The sequence below is a fragment of the Myotis lucifugus genome, unplaced genomic scaffold (assembly GCF_000147115.1).
Source record: "Myotis lucifugus unplaced genomic scaffold, Myoluc2.0 scaffold_7, whole genome shotgun sequence".
NCBI lineage: Eukaryota > Metazoa > Chordata > Mammalia > Chiroptera > Vespertilionidae > Myotis > Myotis lucifugus.
The window spans coordinates 18900925-18918798 of NW_005871055.1; the positions used below are offsets into that span (position 1 = coordinate 18900925).

Here is a 17874-nt window from a genome sequence, read left to right on the forward strand (position 1 = left end):
CCGGCCTGTGCCCTCTCGCAGTCTGGGACCCCTCGGGAGATAATGACCTGCTGGGTTAGGCCTGCTCCCGGGTGGCAGAGGGCAGGCCCAATCCCTAGGTGCAGCCCCTGGTCGGGCTCAGAGCAGGGCCGATTGGGGAGTTGGGGCACTGCCCCCTGTCATGCACAGAGCAGGGCGGATCGGGAGGTTGCGATGCCACCCCAAGTCACGCTCAGGGTAGGGCCGATTGGGGGGTTGGGGCACCGCCCCCCTGTCACAATCAAGGCAGGGTTGATAGGGAGGTTGCGGCGCCACCCCCTGTCACGCACAGAGCAGGGCCGATCAGGGGGTTGGGGTGCTGCCCCCTGTCATGCACAGAGCAGGGCCCATCAGGGAGGTTGGGGCTCCGTACCCTATCACGCACAGAGCAGGGCCGATCAGGGGGTTGAGGAGCTCCCCCCTGTCACGCACAGAGCAGGGCCCATCAGGGGGTTGAAGAGCTCCCTCTTGTCACTCACAGAGTAGGGCCAATAGGGGAGTTGGGGCACCGCCCCCTGTCACACACAGAGCAGGGATGATCAGGGGGTTGGGGTGCCGCCACTGTCATACTCAGGACAGGGCTGATGGGGAGGTTATGGCTCTACCCCGTCACACACAGAGCAGGGCCCGTGGGGGGGGGGGGGCGCCGCACCCTGTCACACACAGAGCAGGGCCGATCAGGGGGTTGGGGCACCACACCCTGTCACACACAGAGCAGGGCCGAACAGGGGTTTGGGGCGCCGCACCCTGTCACACACAGAGCTGCAGGGCGATCAGGGGGTTTGGTCGCTGCCCCCTGTCATGCCGGGAGGCCTCGCTGCTCCACTGATCCCGGTGCTGGGAGGCATATTACCCTTTTACTATATAGGATAGAGGCCTGGTGCATGGATGGGGGTCGGCTGGTTTGCCCTGAAGGGTGTCCTAGTTCAGGGTGGGGGTCCCCACTGGGGTGCCTGGCCAGCCTGGATGAGGGGATGATGGCTGTTTGCATCTGGTCACACCCCCTTCAGGGTGGGGGTCCCCACTGGGGTGCCTGGCCAGTCTGGCTGAGGGGCTGAGGGCCGTTTTCAGGCTGGCGGGTGACTGAAGCTCCCAACCTGCCCTTTTTTTCTTTTTCTTTTTATTCTGGGCCAGCTTTAGCTCTGAGGCTTGGCTCCAGCTCTGAGGCCTTGGCTGCTGAAAGCAGGTTTCTGGCCTTTGTTTACCTTCTGTATTTGAAACAATGTTGCGGTCCTGCTGGCTGAAGCCCGGCTGACTAAAGCAGGTTTCTGGTGTTTTGCCTAGCTTCTATATTTGCAACATAGTTGCTTAGAGTTGCAGCTGAGAGGCCGGCAAGGCAGGCGGGGAACTTGGCTTCCTCCATCACTGGAGCAAGCAAGCCTCCTGTTCACTTCAGTGCATGGCTGCTGGCCGCCATCTTGGTTGGCAGTTAATTTGCATATCTCACTGATTAGCCAATGGGAAGGGTAGCGGAGGTACGGCTAATTACCATGTTTCTCCTTTATTAGATAGGATTATTTCTAACTAACTAACATTTACTAAGAATCTAAGGAGGAATTGCAAATAATTTTCATGCAGTATCTTATTTTCTTCTTCATCATGACTTTATAAAATTAAGATCTGTTATTATCTCCATCATATTCTAGATTAGATAAACTTTTTAAGGTCATCATTTACAATTTTATAACTATTTGTGTGTATATGTTTCATTTTTTTTTATCTTTATTGTTGAAAGTGTTACATAAGTCCCTATTTATTATATGGAGAAGTTTATTATATTAACCTTTGTATAATGAGATTTAATACAAATTTAATAGTTTAAAGATATTTTTCTTTTTATCTATTTTAATTGGTAATGTTATATGTGTATTTCATACCTATATTTTTCTAATTAAGTTTTCATAAATTGAAGTTTATATTTATTCACAAGAAATAAGTACTCTAAAATAATTATTCTTGAAGAAAGGCACATGTAGGCTAAATCCTTGAGGGGCATTATTTTCTGATTAAACTATTATTTTTAACTAATCATTTGACATGATTTTTGCAATTAACTCCTTAGAATTTTATGTATTTTGTTCTTGGAACTTTAAAATATCTTCAACTAGTTTAAATGTTTTAATTAGACATTGATTATTGAAGTACCATAAAAGTTATAAAAATGACATTGTTAAGGACAATATTAGAGAAGTATAAAAAATATCTTCAATATTTTTTGCTAACAATAAAATGATAAAAGAGGAACTTTATATAATAATTATTTATGAGCTGTTATGAAAAATTGTATGGGAACTTTGTTCCCTATTCTTTTTTTTAAAAAATATATTTTATTGATTTTTCACAGAGAGAAAGGGAGAGGTACAGAGAGCTAGAAACATTGACGAGAGAGAAACATCGATCAGCTGCCTGCTGCACACTCCCCACTGGGGATGTTCCCCCAACCAAGGCACATGCCCTTGACCGGAATCGAACCTGGGACTTCTCAGTCCGCAGGCCGACGCTCTATCCACTGAGCCAAACCGGTCAGGGCTGTTCCCTATTCTTAAAGACATCTGTTTTGAAATGCCAAATGACTTATAATAGAAACAGGGTTCTGTTGATGGTTGCTAAACAAATACAGGTATATATGGATATGTTTTAACCCAGTTGTCCTGCACATCCAGATGGCAAACTTTTTGTTTATTACAGGTTTTATTTTCTCTAATATGTGAAACTATTTTATTATTATTACTGGGTTTCCAATTACTGAGTTTATTGAAAGCATTTCCTTTCATTACAGAAACACCTGCTGCATTTCCAGACACTATAAAGGAAAAAGAAACACCAACCCCTGGTGAAGATATTCAGCTAGAAAGTTCCATTCCTCATACAGATTCAGGAATTGGAGAGGAGCATGTGGTTAGCATCTTGAATGGGGCAGAATTAGAGCCTAGCGCAGGCCCTGATGCCATGAGTGAACTGTTATCCACTTTGTCCTCTGAAGTGAAAAAATCACAAGAAAGCTTAACTGAGAATCCTAGTGAAATTTTGAAGCCTGCACCATCCATATCTAGCATTAGTCAAACCAAAGGCATCAATGTCAAGGAAATATTGAAAAGCCTTGTCGCTGCTCCAGTTGAAATTGCAGAATGTGGCCCTGATCCTATTCCATACCCAGACCCAGCATTGAAAAGAGAAGCGCAAGCTATTCTTCCTATGCAGTTTCATTCCTTTGACAGGTAGGTACTGAACTAATTACTTACAGTGCTGTACACATGGAAGGAAAATTTGAATCTGTTAATTTAAAAATATTAGGGGGTCTTGAAAACATTAAATTTATTAATATAGATTCTTACTACAAATAATATCTAAGTGACAGACCAACTTGATTAATCTCATAGTATGGCATTTTAATAATATATCTCTAAAAAAGGGGTTTCAATATGATATGGAGGATATCACATTGAATTAGAAATAGAGAAACTCAGATTCTGATCATAATCAACCATCGAGTGACTACACTGCACTGGGGAAGTCATTTTATCTTTTTGGACTTAATTTGTTAATGGATATAAATGGGGAAGACCAGATTTTGTCAAGGTCTACTCTGGCTCTAAAATTCCATTACATTATTAATGAAAACTATAATAATTGTTGGATATTAAGTAGCCTGCCTTAAGTAATATTTAAATTTGAGTTTTAAATGCAGATATATGGAAAAAAATTTTAAATGTGTGATCATCTTCCTCATGGAATTTACATTATCCATGTAAAAGCCATATTTTGAAGCAAGTATTAGAAAGTAAGTATTGTTGAAAGACATTTGAAAGTAAATATTGCTGAAAGGTATTTTAGGGTTCTAAATGATTTATAACATGGCCCCATTTATCTGTTTATATTCAGATATTAATTGTACAAGGAACTTTTAGTTGAGAACCAAGGATTTTGTTTTCTGTTTCGTTATACTTGCCACAGAAGAATAAAATATTTTAGAACCAAAGAACGTGTGCATATAATACATCCTACTATTTAAAAAACATGTGCAGCATTAGAAAATTACTTTAGGATAATCATTAATTCTAACAATGTTACTTAACTTTGATACTGGGATTGATACATATTCCAAATTATGCTTACATACTTTTTTTTAACTTTCTGAATGTTCAAAACACATTTTCCTACAAAAAAAAGTATGTGTGTGAAGTGATTGGCAAGCAACTCTTTTTTTATAAAGAATCAAGTTAGGAAATAAAATGTTTCTTAACCTGTAATGTCAAAATAAATATATAGTCAAAATATAATATCTAAAATTGTCAAACTGCCTTGTATAAATTATAGACAGTAATTTTTTGGTGTTTAAGGGTGAGGATTATCTTCTTTTATATAGGAATATAATTTAAACTGCCCATACACATTTTAACCAGTGTCCTACAGATTATTCTTGAAAATCTATTGTGAAAATATAAATGGCATTGGTCATTGTTAGTATATAAAGATGAATTTAATCTTTTGTCTTTTAGGTACTTAGAGGAGATAAAAATGCTTGCAAATAATTTTGTACAAAAGGAGATAAAAATGTTTGCAAATAATTTTCATATAAGATAAAATGTGTTAAGTGTCAAAAATTTTAAAAAAAGTAAAAGAAAGAGAGGTCTATAAATGTAGAACAATATTTCTTTTAAAAATAGTTTGTTAATATTTGGAGGTTCATTCTTGTGGTTTCTTGGATGTTCCTATGCCATTTCATGTTGATGTCCTCTATCTCACTTATTTGGTTTATGATCCTGGGATGTCTGGGTATGTGTGTTTATGAGTGCATATAAATATGCATGTAATTATGTTTAATTATATAGTTTTATAAATAAATGTTATGACAATTTAAGGTAATGAAAGTTTGTGTTCCATTTAATTTTAAGTTACATATTTAAATTTTGTTAAAATACAAAACAATAAGTACAGAGAATTATGGTAATTTGCATAAGAGAATCTAGTGAAATAAAGAGTAAGTAACACATTTTTTGTGTAAGTTTGGATTATTGTTAGAACAGGGTTTTTTCCCCCAATAAATCTTAACAAAGCAATCACCTGAGTGCCAATAATCTTAGCTATTCAAAATGTATTATATTTTGAGAATATTGCTTTTAAAAAATAGAACCCTTTGATTTGTTCTTGGTAGCTTTTATGTAAAATGCAATGGGAGCAGAATCATAATTCTAAGTAGAAATGAAATTGAGGTGCACAAAGCATATTTTTAATTCTTTTTAGGAAAAGGGTCTCCAGTGTAGTTAATATATGCAATAGTTCAAGTACTATCAAATGTAAATGATGAGGTGATATTGATGAAAGGAGGGATTGAGGTCTCAGGGGGCGAGATGAAGGATTGAACAGAAGCGGCCTCGCACTGCCTGTAACTCAAGTCTGTCGTCTTCACTGCTCAAAGCTATAATGGGAGGTGGCAGTCTGAAATGAGTTGCCACGGCAAAGAGTATTATTTTTGAAATGCTTTCACACAAATCACTAGGCCCTGCATACAACTTAGTTTCATGCTTTAATGTCATCAGGAGGCACAAATTGGTGTGTCTAATTGTTTGCCACCTGCCAGGCAAAATGAGCTGCCAGCCAGCCAGAAGGGTTTGATTGTCTGTCAGCCATTCAATAGATTGAGAGTGACAACATCAAAAATTTAACTTCAAACTCTGTAGCTTTGAGCAGCTTTTCAGAGATATCATACTCACAAATACTTCTGGACACTGCATTTTTCAATTATATTTCCAAAATATAGCTACCATTTGCCTTATCTATCTTAAATAGCTATAATTACATGATGAAGTATGTAAACACATTTCTGAAGCACTAAAGTCTGAAACCCAAGTTATGACATATCTTTTAACATCAGATTGAATTTTTGAAAATAAGATCCAAGATGATAGGCTTTCAAAGCAAAGTCCTAATGACTACCAGTTTCAAACACAGAATTAACACGGTCTTATTGTACCAATCATGTATTTATGAAATTATCTTTAGTTTAAAAATAGCTATAAACTCAATTATTCATTTACTTATAACTAAATAATACCTAATAATATTGTAAAGCCCCCATGGAATTCACTTAGGATTTCACTATTGTTAGCCAATAGCTTATTTGTTCTATTGCAAACATGTATTCTTTGCATTTATTCCAGATTATAAATTTGGAAATAGCTTCCTGAAACAACGAATGTGATTTGAATAGTGTTAACTTAGGTTGTGCCTAGGATGTTTCTCATCACTTAGTAGTGGATGGAGCATTGATGAATTTCAGTGTTTTGAAGTTTATTTTTATTTTTTGAAGTTCATTTTCATTAGGTAAACTGCATTATCAAATTTTAGAAACATTTAGACCCAACTAAAATAACCCTTTATTCTTTTAGTTTTAAATATTTCACCAGATTTTATTATAAAATATAGAAATATTCTTATCAGCATATATGAAAAAGCTGTTTCTTTTTCTTTCATTTCCTCCCATCATCATCTGTGCCAATTTAGGTATGTCTTTTATTACACTGAGTGGCCCTAACAAATATATATTTATGAATTATAAACCACTGAAAATGCTAGAGATCCTCTAGTATTGTTGTATAGTGAGAAAACACTATATGCAATTTTAAAACTATATCAGCTTTTCTAATGTCTTATTACGTACTGTGAAGTAAAGGGAAATATTTATTATGCTTATTTTTTAACAGAAGTGCTTAATAATCTCACCATAGAACTCATAAATCAAGTTGTAAAGTTTCCCCAAATACTATCTGTTTTGATAGATTTCTATGTAAGTCTATACTTTATAAAATGTACTAGCTGAGATATATTTTTTATGAATTAGTAACCTTGTCACTTTTAGGTTGTGGTAATACTTTTCTCCTAAACCACCAATTAAATTTTACCTTATCTTTTATACTAAAATTTTAATCTTATAGATCCACATGTTTTTAATCTTTTGAGAATTTGGTATATATATATGTGATTTAGCTCAGTCCTGGGATTTTTGAGATTCCCCTTTAGTTTGGACAAAAGACAAAAAAAAAAAGAAAAAGGAAAAAAAAAGTCAAAGGGAAATATGCTTCTCCATAGATTTTAATTATTATCATGTTTAGAAAATTGTTTTAACTCTGGTATTTCACAAATAGATTTTGCTGCCTCTCTGGCTAATAAACATTTATCTAACATGATCCCCTAGGATTTTGAAGATCTGCTTATATTTGAATTTCTGAGTTTCAATAATGTGGTCTCCATTTTGTCCGTCGAACTTTTCTATTCTTGCTTCCAAGTGTTTCATTCTCTGAGAAAGAAAATTTCTAAGATGAAAAAATATATATTTTGTCAGTATTATAGTACAAAAAAAACCATATAGGTAGCCTTCATATTATTAAACCCAAAGTACAATCTTAGGCTAGGTATTTTTCTCTAATTTTTTAACATTAAAATTTTTAACATCAGTGCCAATGATGACAATTTAGAGTACAAAATAAATGTTTTATAGATTTAATGGAATTCTACATTTATTTTTTAGAATTAAGATTATGAAAAATTATAATTTTGCTGAGGATTTCAATTTCTGTTCTTGTGGTTTTCTATTTTTTAACAAATGTGTTGATTATATTATTTAAAGGAACAATAGGTAAATGTGAGCCAAATTTACTAAAAATCTGTCAACCTTTACATTTCATAGTTTCTGTGATATCTAGCCACTGAAATGCCAGTTATTATGCTCCACGTGTCCTGGGTAGAGTATTTTTTATTTAAATTTTTTATTGTTGAAAGTATTACATATGTCTCCTTTTCCTCCCATCGATCTCCCCCCCCCCGTTTCTGCCCCCCATCACAGGCCCTCACCCCCCTACTGTCTCTGTACATTGGTTATGCTTATATGCATGCATACAAGTCCTTTGGTTGATGTCTTAACCTCCCCTGCCTTCCCTCTGAGGTTTGAAGGTCTGTTCGATGCTTCTATGTCTCTGGATCTATTTTTGTTCATCAGTTTATGTTGTCCATTATATTCCACAAATGAGTGAGATCATGTGGTATTTATCTTTCCCCGACTGGCTTATTTCGCTTAGTATAATGCTCTCCAGGTCCATCCATGCTGTTGCAAATGGTAAGAGTTCTTTTTTTTTTACAGCTGTGTAGTATTCCATTCTTTAGATGTATCAAAGTTTTTTAATTCACTCATCTGCTGATGGGCACTGAGGCTATTTCCAAATCTTAGCTACTGTAAATTTTGATGCTATGAACATAGGGGTGCATATGTCCTTTCTGATTGGTGTTTCAATTTCTTGAAATATGTTCCTAGAGGTGGGATCACTGGGTCAAATGGGAGTTCCATTTTGAATTTTTTAAAGAAATTCCATACTGTTTTCCACAGTGGCTGCACCAGTCTGCATTCCCACCAGCACTGCACTAGGGTTCCTTTTTGTCCATATCCTCACCAGCACTTGTTGTTTGTTGATTTGTTGATGATAGTCATTCTGACAGGTGTGAGATGGTACCTCATTGTTGTTTTAACTTGCATTTCTCTGATGATTAGTGACTTTGAGCATGTTTTCATATGTCTCTCAGCCTTCTGTAGATCTGTTTTCCAAAAGTGTCTATTTAGATCCTTTGCCCATTTTTTTTATTGGATTGTTTATCTTTCTTTTGTTAAATTGTGTGAGTTCCCTATAAATTTTGGAGATTGAACCCTTATCAGAGATAACATTGGCAAATATGTCCTCCCATGCAGTGCGCTTTCTTGTTGTTATGTTGATGGTTTCTTTTGCTGTGCAGAAGCTTTTATTTTGATGTAGTCCCATTTGTTTATTTTCTCTTTAGTTTCCGTTGCCCTAGGACAGTGATGGCAAACCTTTTGAGCTTGGTGTGTCAGCATTTTGAAAAACCTTAACAACTCTGGTGCCGTGTCACATATAGAAATTTTTTGATATTTGCAACCATAGTAAAACAAAGATTTATATTTTTGATATTTATTTTATATATTTAAATGCCATTTAACAAAGAAAAATCAACCAAAAAAATGAGTTCGCGTGTCACCTCTGACACACGTGTCATAGGTTCGCCATCACTGCCCTAGGAGCTGTACCGGTACAAACATTTCTACGACATATGTCTGCTGTTTTGCTGCCTATGGATTCTTCTAAAATGTTTATGGTTCCCCATCTATGTTTAAGTCTTTTATCCATTTTGAGTTTATTTTTGTGTATGGTGTATGTTGGTGATCTAGTTTCATTTTTTTTTTTTTTGCATGCATGCATCTGTCCAATATTCCCAACACCATTTATTGAACAAACTATCTTGACTCCATTGCATGCTCTTGCCTCCTTTGTCAAATATTAATTGAGCATAATGGGTTGGGTCAATTTCTGGGTTTTCTGTTCTGTTCCATTGGTCTACTAGTATATGTCTGTTCTTGTGTCAATACCAGGCAGTTTTGAGGACAGTGGCTTTGTAATATAGCTTGATATCTGGTATTGTGATCCCTCCAACTTTGTTCTTCTTTCTCAGGATTGTTGCAGCTATTCGGGGTCTTTTTTTATTCCGATGAGTTTTTGGATAATTTATTCTAGGTCTGTGAAATATTCCATTGGTACCTTAATGGGGATTGCATTGAATCTGTAGATTGCTTTGGATATTATGGACATTTTAATGTTGATTTTACCAATCCATGAACATGGTATATTCTTCCATTTGTTTATGTCTTCCTCTATCTCTTTTTTCAACATCCTGTAGTTTTCTGATCTTTTACCTCCTTAGTTAAGTTTATTCCTAGGTATCTTAATTTTTTGGGTGCAATGGTAAATGGGATGGGTTTTTTTTCATTTCTCTTTCTGTGAGTTCATTATCGGTGTATAAAAAGGCCATAGATTTATGGGTGTTAATTTTGTATCCTGCTACATTGCCGAATTCATTTATTAAGTCTAGTAGTTTTTTTGGTGGAGTCTTTGGGGTTTTCTATGTACAATGTCATGTCATCTGTGAATAATGACAGTTTTCCTTCTTCTTTTCCAATTTGGATGCCTTTTATTTCTTCTTCTTGTCTGATTGCTATGCCTAGCACTTCCAGTACTATGTCGAATAAGAGTGGTGAAAGTGGGCATCCCTGTCTTGTTCCTGTTCTTATGGGAAATAGTTTTAGTTTTTGTCCCATGGGTATGATGTTGGCTGTAGGTTTGTCATATATGGCCTTTATCATGTTGAGATACGCCCCCTCTATTCCAACTTTGCTGAGAGTTTTTATCAAAAATGGGTGTTGAATTTTGTTGAATGCTTTCCTTGTGTCTATTGCGAGATCATGTGATTTTTGTCTTTCAATTTGTTTGTGTGATGTATCACGTTTATTGATTTGCGAATATTATACCAGCCTTGCATCCCTGGAGTAAATTCCACTTGATCATGGTGTATGATCTTTTTAATATATTGCTTGATGCAATTTGCTAATATTTCGTTGAATTTTTTAGCATCTATGTTAATCAGGGATATTTGCCTGTAATTCTCTTTCTTTGTAATGTCTTTATCTGGTTTTGGAATTAGAATAATGCTGGCCTCATAAAAAGAGTTTGGAAGTATTTCTTCCTCTTGGATTTTCTGAAATAGTTTGAGGAGTATAGGTGTTAGTTCTTCTTTGAATGTTTGGAAAAACTACCCTGTGAAGCCATCTGGACCTGGGCTTTTATTTGGTGGGGGTTTTTTGATCACTGCTTCTATTTCATCAGTTGTTATTGCCCTATTCAGGTTTTTTTATTCTTCCTGATTCAGTTTTGGGAGATTGTATTTTTTTAGGAATTTGTCTATTTCATCCACATTGTCCAGCTTGTTGGCATATAGTTGTTCGTAGTATTTTCTTAAAACCCTTTGCATTTCTGTGGTGTCCATGGTTACTTCTCCACTTTTGTTTCTGATTTTAGTTATTTGGGTCCTCTCTCTTTGTTTCTTGATGAGTCTGGCTAATGGTTTATCAATTTTGTTTATCCTTTCAAAGAACAAGCTCTTGGTTTCATTGATTTTTTTATATTGTTTTTTTAGTCTCTATGTTATTTACTTCTACTCTTATCTTTATTATTTCCTTCCTTCTACTTTCTCTGGAATTTTCTTGTTGTTCTCTTTCTAGTTCTTTAAGTTATAGGGTTAAGTAATTTATTTCTGAATTTCTTGTTTTCTTAGGTATGCCTGTAGTGCTATGAACTTCCCTCTCAGGACTGCTTTTGCTGTGTCTCAGAGATTTAGAGTTGTTGTGTGCTCATTTTCATTTGTTTCCAGGAAGTTTTTTATTTATTTCTTGATCTCATTGATAACCCATTCATTGTTTAATAACATACTATTTAACCTCCATGTGTTTGAATGTTTTGGGTTGTTTTTACTGTAGTTAATTTCAAGTTTCATTTAGGTGCACCTATATTTGGGTGCATATATGTTTACCAGGGTTATATCCTCTTGTTGGATCAACCCCTTTAGTATTATGTAGTGACCTTTGTTGTCTCTTGTGATGGCCTTCATTTTAAAGTCTATTTTGTCAGATATGAGTATTGCTACTCTAGCTTTTTTTTCTTTTCCATTTGCATGGAAAAAATTTTTCCATCTCTTCACTTTCATCCTGTGTGTGTCCATTGTTTTGAGGTGGGTCTCTTGTAGATAGCATATGGTTGGGTCATGTTTTTGTATCCATTCAGCTACCCTACACCTTTTGATTGGAGCATTTAACCCATTTACATTTAGGGTTATTATTGAGAGGTACTTATTTATAGCCATTTTAATTCTGTATGGCTAGGTTTCTCTCGCTGTTTCTTCTTCTCAGAAATTCCTTACAGCAATCCCTTTAGCATTTTTTGTAATGCTGACTTGATGATGATGAACTTCTTTAGCCTTTTTTTTGTCTGGGAAGCTCTTTATTTGACCATCTATTTTGAATGATAGCCTTGCTAGATATAGTAATCTTGGTCTCAGATTCTTGCTTTCCATTACCTTGAGTACTTCATGCCATTCCCTTTTGGCCTGTAGAGTTTCTGATGAGAAATCAGGTGTCAGCCTTATGGAAGCACCTTTGTAGGTAACTGTTTGCTTTTCTCTTGCTGCCTTTAAGATACTCTCTTTGTCTTTAATTTTTGGCATTTTAATTATGATGTGTCTGGGAGTGGGTCTGTTTGGGTTCTTCTTGTTTAGGGTTCTCTGTGCCTCCTGAACTCGTGTGACTTTTTCCTTTACCAGGTTAGGGAAGTTTTCTACCATTATTTCTTCAAACACCTTCTCTATTCCTTTCTGCCTCTTCTGGCACACCCACTATTCTAATATTGTTACGTTTCCCATTGTCCCACAGCTCCCTTAAGCTGTCCTCCTGTTTTTTAATTGTTTTTCTCTTTTTGCTTCTCTGATTGAGTGATATTTTGAACTCTGCTTCTAATTCACTGAATCAATCCTCAGCTTCCCCTAATATGCTGTGTATTCCTTCCAATGTGTTCTTTATTTGTGTTATGTCATTCTTTAACTCAGACTGTTCTTTTTTCATAGTTACTATATCTTTTTTCATACTGTTGAGCATTCTTAACATCATTACTCTGAACGCTGTTTCAGATAAATTTCTTATCTCTGCCTCATTTATCTCTTCTTCTGGAGAATTCGCTAGTTCTTTTATTTGGGGGTTGTTTCTTTGTCTCCTCATTTTGATTGTCTGTGTTTGTGACTATGTTTTAGGTAGATCTTCTACACCTCTCAATCTCTAGTACAGGACAGTGTTAAAGGCTGTTTCTGACTAATTGGATCAGGCAAAGACTCAAAGCCTCCAGAGACCGCTTCTGTCTACAGACTCATAGAATTCTGACTTGAATAGCCCCAGGCAATTGTCCTCAGGTGTAGTGAGAGGTTTTTTCCAACAGGGCGGGGCAGTTGCCCTTGCTTGGAGACTAATTGTTATTTTTAATCTCTTAAGTGGCCTCAGAGCTAGGTATTTTCCAATAGGGTGTGTGGACTGTCTTCCCCCCACCCCCCTTCTGACCCCAGGCAAGGCAAATGTGTATGTGGGACAGATGTCCTCTGCTGTTGAGGGAATTACTCATCCCAGAAAACTTGGGGTGTCTTCCTTCTGAGCTCTATCCCCCTAGTCCCCAGTCCTGGGTTCTGCTCTCACAGCTCCATTCCACTTCACCCTCCCTCTGCCAGAGCACAAGCTGGGTGGCTCCACAGGAAATTTTTGTGCATTGGTCCTTCAAGAGGGTGCCCGAACTTTCAGCTGCCACTCCCTGGCAGACAGCACCCCACTGCTTTTCACAGCTAGATGTTATGTGGTGCCCTCCTTAGATTTGGTGCTCTCTGCTGGGGAGCCCAGCTTGGGGATTAGATCCCAGAGTTCTTGTGGCACCCCCCCGCACCACCACCACAGCTGAGGTATCTCTCTGGGACTTCAGTTCCTGTCTGTGGGTGCCCAGCCAGCCCTTTCGTGCCTCCACCACTCCTACCAGTTTCTATGCTGTCTCCATCTTTGGTCCTCGGGTATCAGAGTTCTCTCCTGTGAGTTTTCCATTGATTATTCAGGAAGCCTTTCCGTATTTCAGTTGTACTTCCAGCTTTTTAGTGGGAGCATGTCTGTGCAGCATCCACCTACTCTGATGTCATTTTTAATCTCCTGGGTATAGTATTTTAAGGCCAATGGCCAGAAGATGCAATTTTAGTGGTATTCTAATTTCCCCTATTTTGTTGCCTTTGTCTCTCCTTGCATTTATACAGACAGTCAGTTAGCTGAAAAGTATCTCTCTTTATAGAGATTAATAAAATACTCAGTTATTTCCTATATATTTTTATTGTTATTCTAAATATAAAATAAGGACTCATAAAACATGCAAACATCATAGCAGTAACCTTGTGATTTATCATAAGCATCAGTAAATTATAATGTCACCCTAAAATCTTTAATAGATTTTTTCTCTCCAAAGTTTCAATTTTATTTTTCAAGATAAATGTTTAACATCTATAAACCGTAGGGAAGAGTGATAATCTGGAATTTAGGAGAACTGACTTCTAATAATGGGTCTCTTTGTAATTAGTTGTGTAACCTTTAACTATTGTCTTTAGCTCTCTGGAACTCAGTTTCCTAACATTCAGAATAATTCATTATTTCTACCAAGTCTCATAAAGTTTCAAAATTCTTAAATGAAACTGCTTTATCATTAGTCTCAAATAAGTAGTAGATGGATATTTTTGAATTTGGTTAAAAGACCTGTATTCCAGAAAAGATAGGACATGTTCATTCCCAAAGCCTCACTATAAGCTGGGACATCTCTCAAGTGGATTCTTTCTGTTATCTCCTACCTGGCCTCCCTATTTCCAGAAGCTCCTCCTGACCCACAATGTATTTTTCACATTCATGCCAGAGACCTTTTTCTTAAATACAGATCTGAAATAAATTCCTATTACTACCCGATAAAGGATGAACTTTTAGTTTGGAATGGAAAGTCCTTAACTTTCACCAGTTGTAAGGATCTATTTGGAGTTCCTTCAGTCTGCTGAGTTTTTCAATATATCTTTGCCTTACTAAGTTTTTTATTGAACTTTTCTCTTCTTGCCAAATTCCTATTGATCCTTCTAGATTCAGCTCACTTTTCCTAATAATACACACCTTTTCTGTTCCTAAAAGGCCTTGTGCAGAACTTTGACCGAGAGCAATTATTTAAATATGTTGCACATTTGATTTGTTTGTCTCTTGTATTTCCTTAAAATATCTCTAGGCATGGGTTATCTCTTACTTGGCTTCCTATCCCCCTGAACATATTAGTGTAGTTGTATTCCCTTGACCTGTCATTGTTCAACAAGTGTTACAGAAAAGGGGTAAGGGATATTGATAAGAAAGGGATTTTTACATGGTGCATGAATAATCATGAATCTCACTTGGGGAGAGTTTTTATCAATAAAGGGTATTGGTTATTATTAAATGCTTTTTCTGCATCAATTGATATGATCATGTGGTTTTTGTCTTTCAATCTGTATATGTGATGTATCGCATTTGTTGATTTTTGAATATTGTACCAGTCTTGCATCCCTGGAATACAGTAGTCCTCAGGTTACATTGGAGATCCATTCCTAGGTGTGATGTAACACGAAAAGTCTCCGTAAGTCAGGACCCAACTATATAAGCACCTACGTCACTCACATGGAGCACATACACAGCAGTAATGAAGTGAAACAGTAAAAAAAAATTTAAAAGAAAGATAACAATTCCTGACCTTTACTTTTGGTAAATAAATAATAAAAAAACATAAAGCACATATGTACATATGTCAAAATGACGGAACTTTTTTTATATAAATAAATGGGAGATGGCGACGTAACCACAAAAGTATGTACGTCGAGTCCGTAAATCCCACTTGGTTATGGTGTATGACCTTTTGAATATATTGCTGGGTCTGATTTGCTAATAGTTTGTTGAGCATTGTAGCATCTCTGTTCATCAGGGATATTGGCCTGTAACTCTCTTTCTTTGTAGTGTCTTTATCTGGTTTTGTGATTAGGGTAATACTGGCTTCATAAAAAGATCAGACCTTCAGACCTCAGAGGGAAGGTAGGGGAGGGCTGGGTTAAGGGCTTGTATGCATGCATATAAGCCTAACCAATGGACACAGACACCAGGAGGGTAAAGGCATGAGTGGGGGTAGGGTGGGGACAATGGGGAGATAAGGACACATATGTAATACCTTAATCAATAAAGAAAAAAAAGAGCTTGGAAGTGTTCCTTCCTCTTGAATTTTTTGGAATAGTTTGAGGAGGATAGATGTTAGTTCTTCTTTTAATGTTTGGTAAACTCCCCTCTGAGCCCATCCAGTCAAGGGCTTTTGTTTTCTGAGAGTCTTTTTATTACTGCTTCAATTTCATCAGTAGTTATTGTCCTATTCAGGTTTTCTGATTCATCATGATTGAGTTTTGGAAGATTGTATTTTTTTTAGGAATATGTCCATTTCATCCAGTTTGTCCTTTGTAGTATTTTTTTTTTACAATCTTTGTATTTCTGTGGGTTCAGTTATTTCACCTCTTTCATTTCTGATTTTGTTTATTTGGAATCTCTTAGCAATATGTTTATAAATACTTCTCTTAGGACAAAGGAAATTAAGGAGAAAATAAACAAATAGGATTACATCAAAATAAAAAACTTCTGCACAGAAAAAAAAATCATCAACAAAATGAAAAGAGAGCCCACTGCATGGGAGAACATATTTGCTAATGATACATCCGATAAGGGGTTAATTTAAAAAATATGTAAGGAACTCATACAACTTAACAAAAGACAAACAATCTAATTTAAAAATGGGCAAAGGACCTAAATAAACACTTCTCCAAAGTGGAGATATAGAAGGCCAAGAGACATATGAAAAAATGTTCAAAGTCACTAATAATCTGAGAGATGCAAATTAAAGGAACAATGAGGTATCTACTTACACCTGTCAGAATGGGTATCATCAGCAAATCAACAAATGACAAGTGCTGGTGAGGAAGTAGAGAAAAGGGAACCCTAGTACACTGCTGGTGGGAATGCAGACTGGTGCAGCCGCTGTGGGAAAACAGTATAGAGTTTTCTAAAAAAATTGAAAATGGAACTGCCATTTGACCCAGTGATTTCACTTCTGGGATATATCCTAAGAATCCTGAGACACCAATCAGAAAGAATACATGCACCCCTACTTTCATAGCAGCACTATTTATAATAGCTAAGATCTGGAAACATTTCAAATGCCCATGAGTAGATAAGCGAATAAAAAAGCTGTGGTACATATACACAATGCAACTCTATGCAGCTGTAAGGAAGAAGGATCTCTTACCCTTTGAGACAGTTTGGAGGGATCTGAAGAGTATCATGCTAAGTGAAATAAGCCAGTCAGAGAAATACAAGTATCACATGATCTCATTCACATTTGGAATCTAATGAACAAAATAAATTGATGAATAAAATAGATCCAGAGACATAAAAGCATGAAACAGACTAATGAATTTCTGAGGGAAGGAGGGGGTGGGGGAAAGGGCGGGGAGTGATTAACCTGGGAACTTATATGCATACATGGACACAGACAGTAGAGTGGTGAAGGCCTGGAGGGGCGGGTGCTGCGTGGAGGAGTAAGTGGGGGGAAAAATAAACAAAGGGGACATCTGTAATACTTTCAACAATAAAGAAAAAATTTTTTTAAAAAAAGCTCACTGATTTTAATGATTCACTATTGAAAAGCACATTCTTCAGTATCTTACTTTATACTTAAACAAATCTTGAGGTATACATATAAAGTAGTATCCTTTTTACAAAATTCCTAAAACTAATTAATGGAGACACTCAAGATTCTGTCCTTAGACCACTTCTACTGTCCATTTGCACCCACTTTTTGTGATTGATTCCATCCACTTTCCTAGCATTAAATAGCATATTGACTGATGACTCCCCAATTTATGTCTCAGCCCAAACTTCTCACCTAAAGTATAGACTTATTTGTCCAATTGCTTTTTCAGCAACACTACTTGGATGATTAATAAGTTAACAATTATAAAAAACCCTGCTCCAAACATAATTTTCTATATGCTAGTTAATAGCACCTTTGTTATTTCAGTTGTTTAAGCAAACATCTTTACATCACCTTTGACTTTTCTCCCATTCCAGTCTTCTTCCAATTCTGTTTGCTCTATCTTTTAAGTATAGTCAAAACTTGACAGACTTTTCACCACTTTCACTTTGCCATTCCATTTAAATTACCATCATTTCTTTCTTGAATTATTGTCGCATTTTCCTATCCAGTCTCTTCCCACTCATTTGCCTTTTTCCACTTAAGTCTACCCTTAATATAGCAGCTAGAGTGATCCTGTTGTAGCCTAAGATCACATTCCTCCCCT

At 36.6% G+C, this 17874-nt stretch overlaps 1 protein-coding gene across 1 annotated transcript in view; it reads left to right on the plus strand.

Annotated features, from left to right (window-relative positions):
* Positions 1–17874, plus strand: part of NBEA (neurobeachin) — a 928080-nt gene that overhangs the window by 343201 nt on the left and 567005 nt on the right. The window contains exon 30 of the mRNA XM_006083617.3: positions 2798–3236. Coding sequence (XP_006083679.1) covers positions 2798–3236 — 439 coding nt within the window. The remainder of the gene's footprint in view (positions 1–2797; positions 3237–17874) is intronic.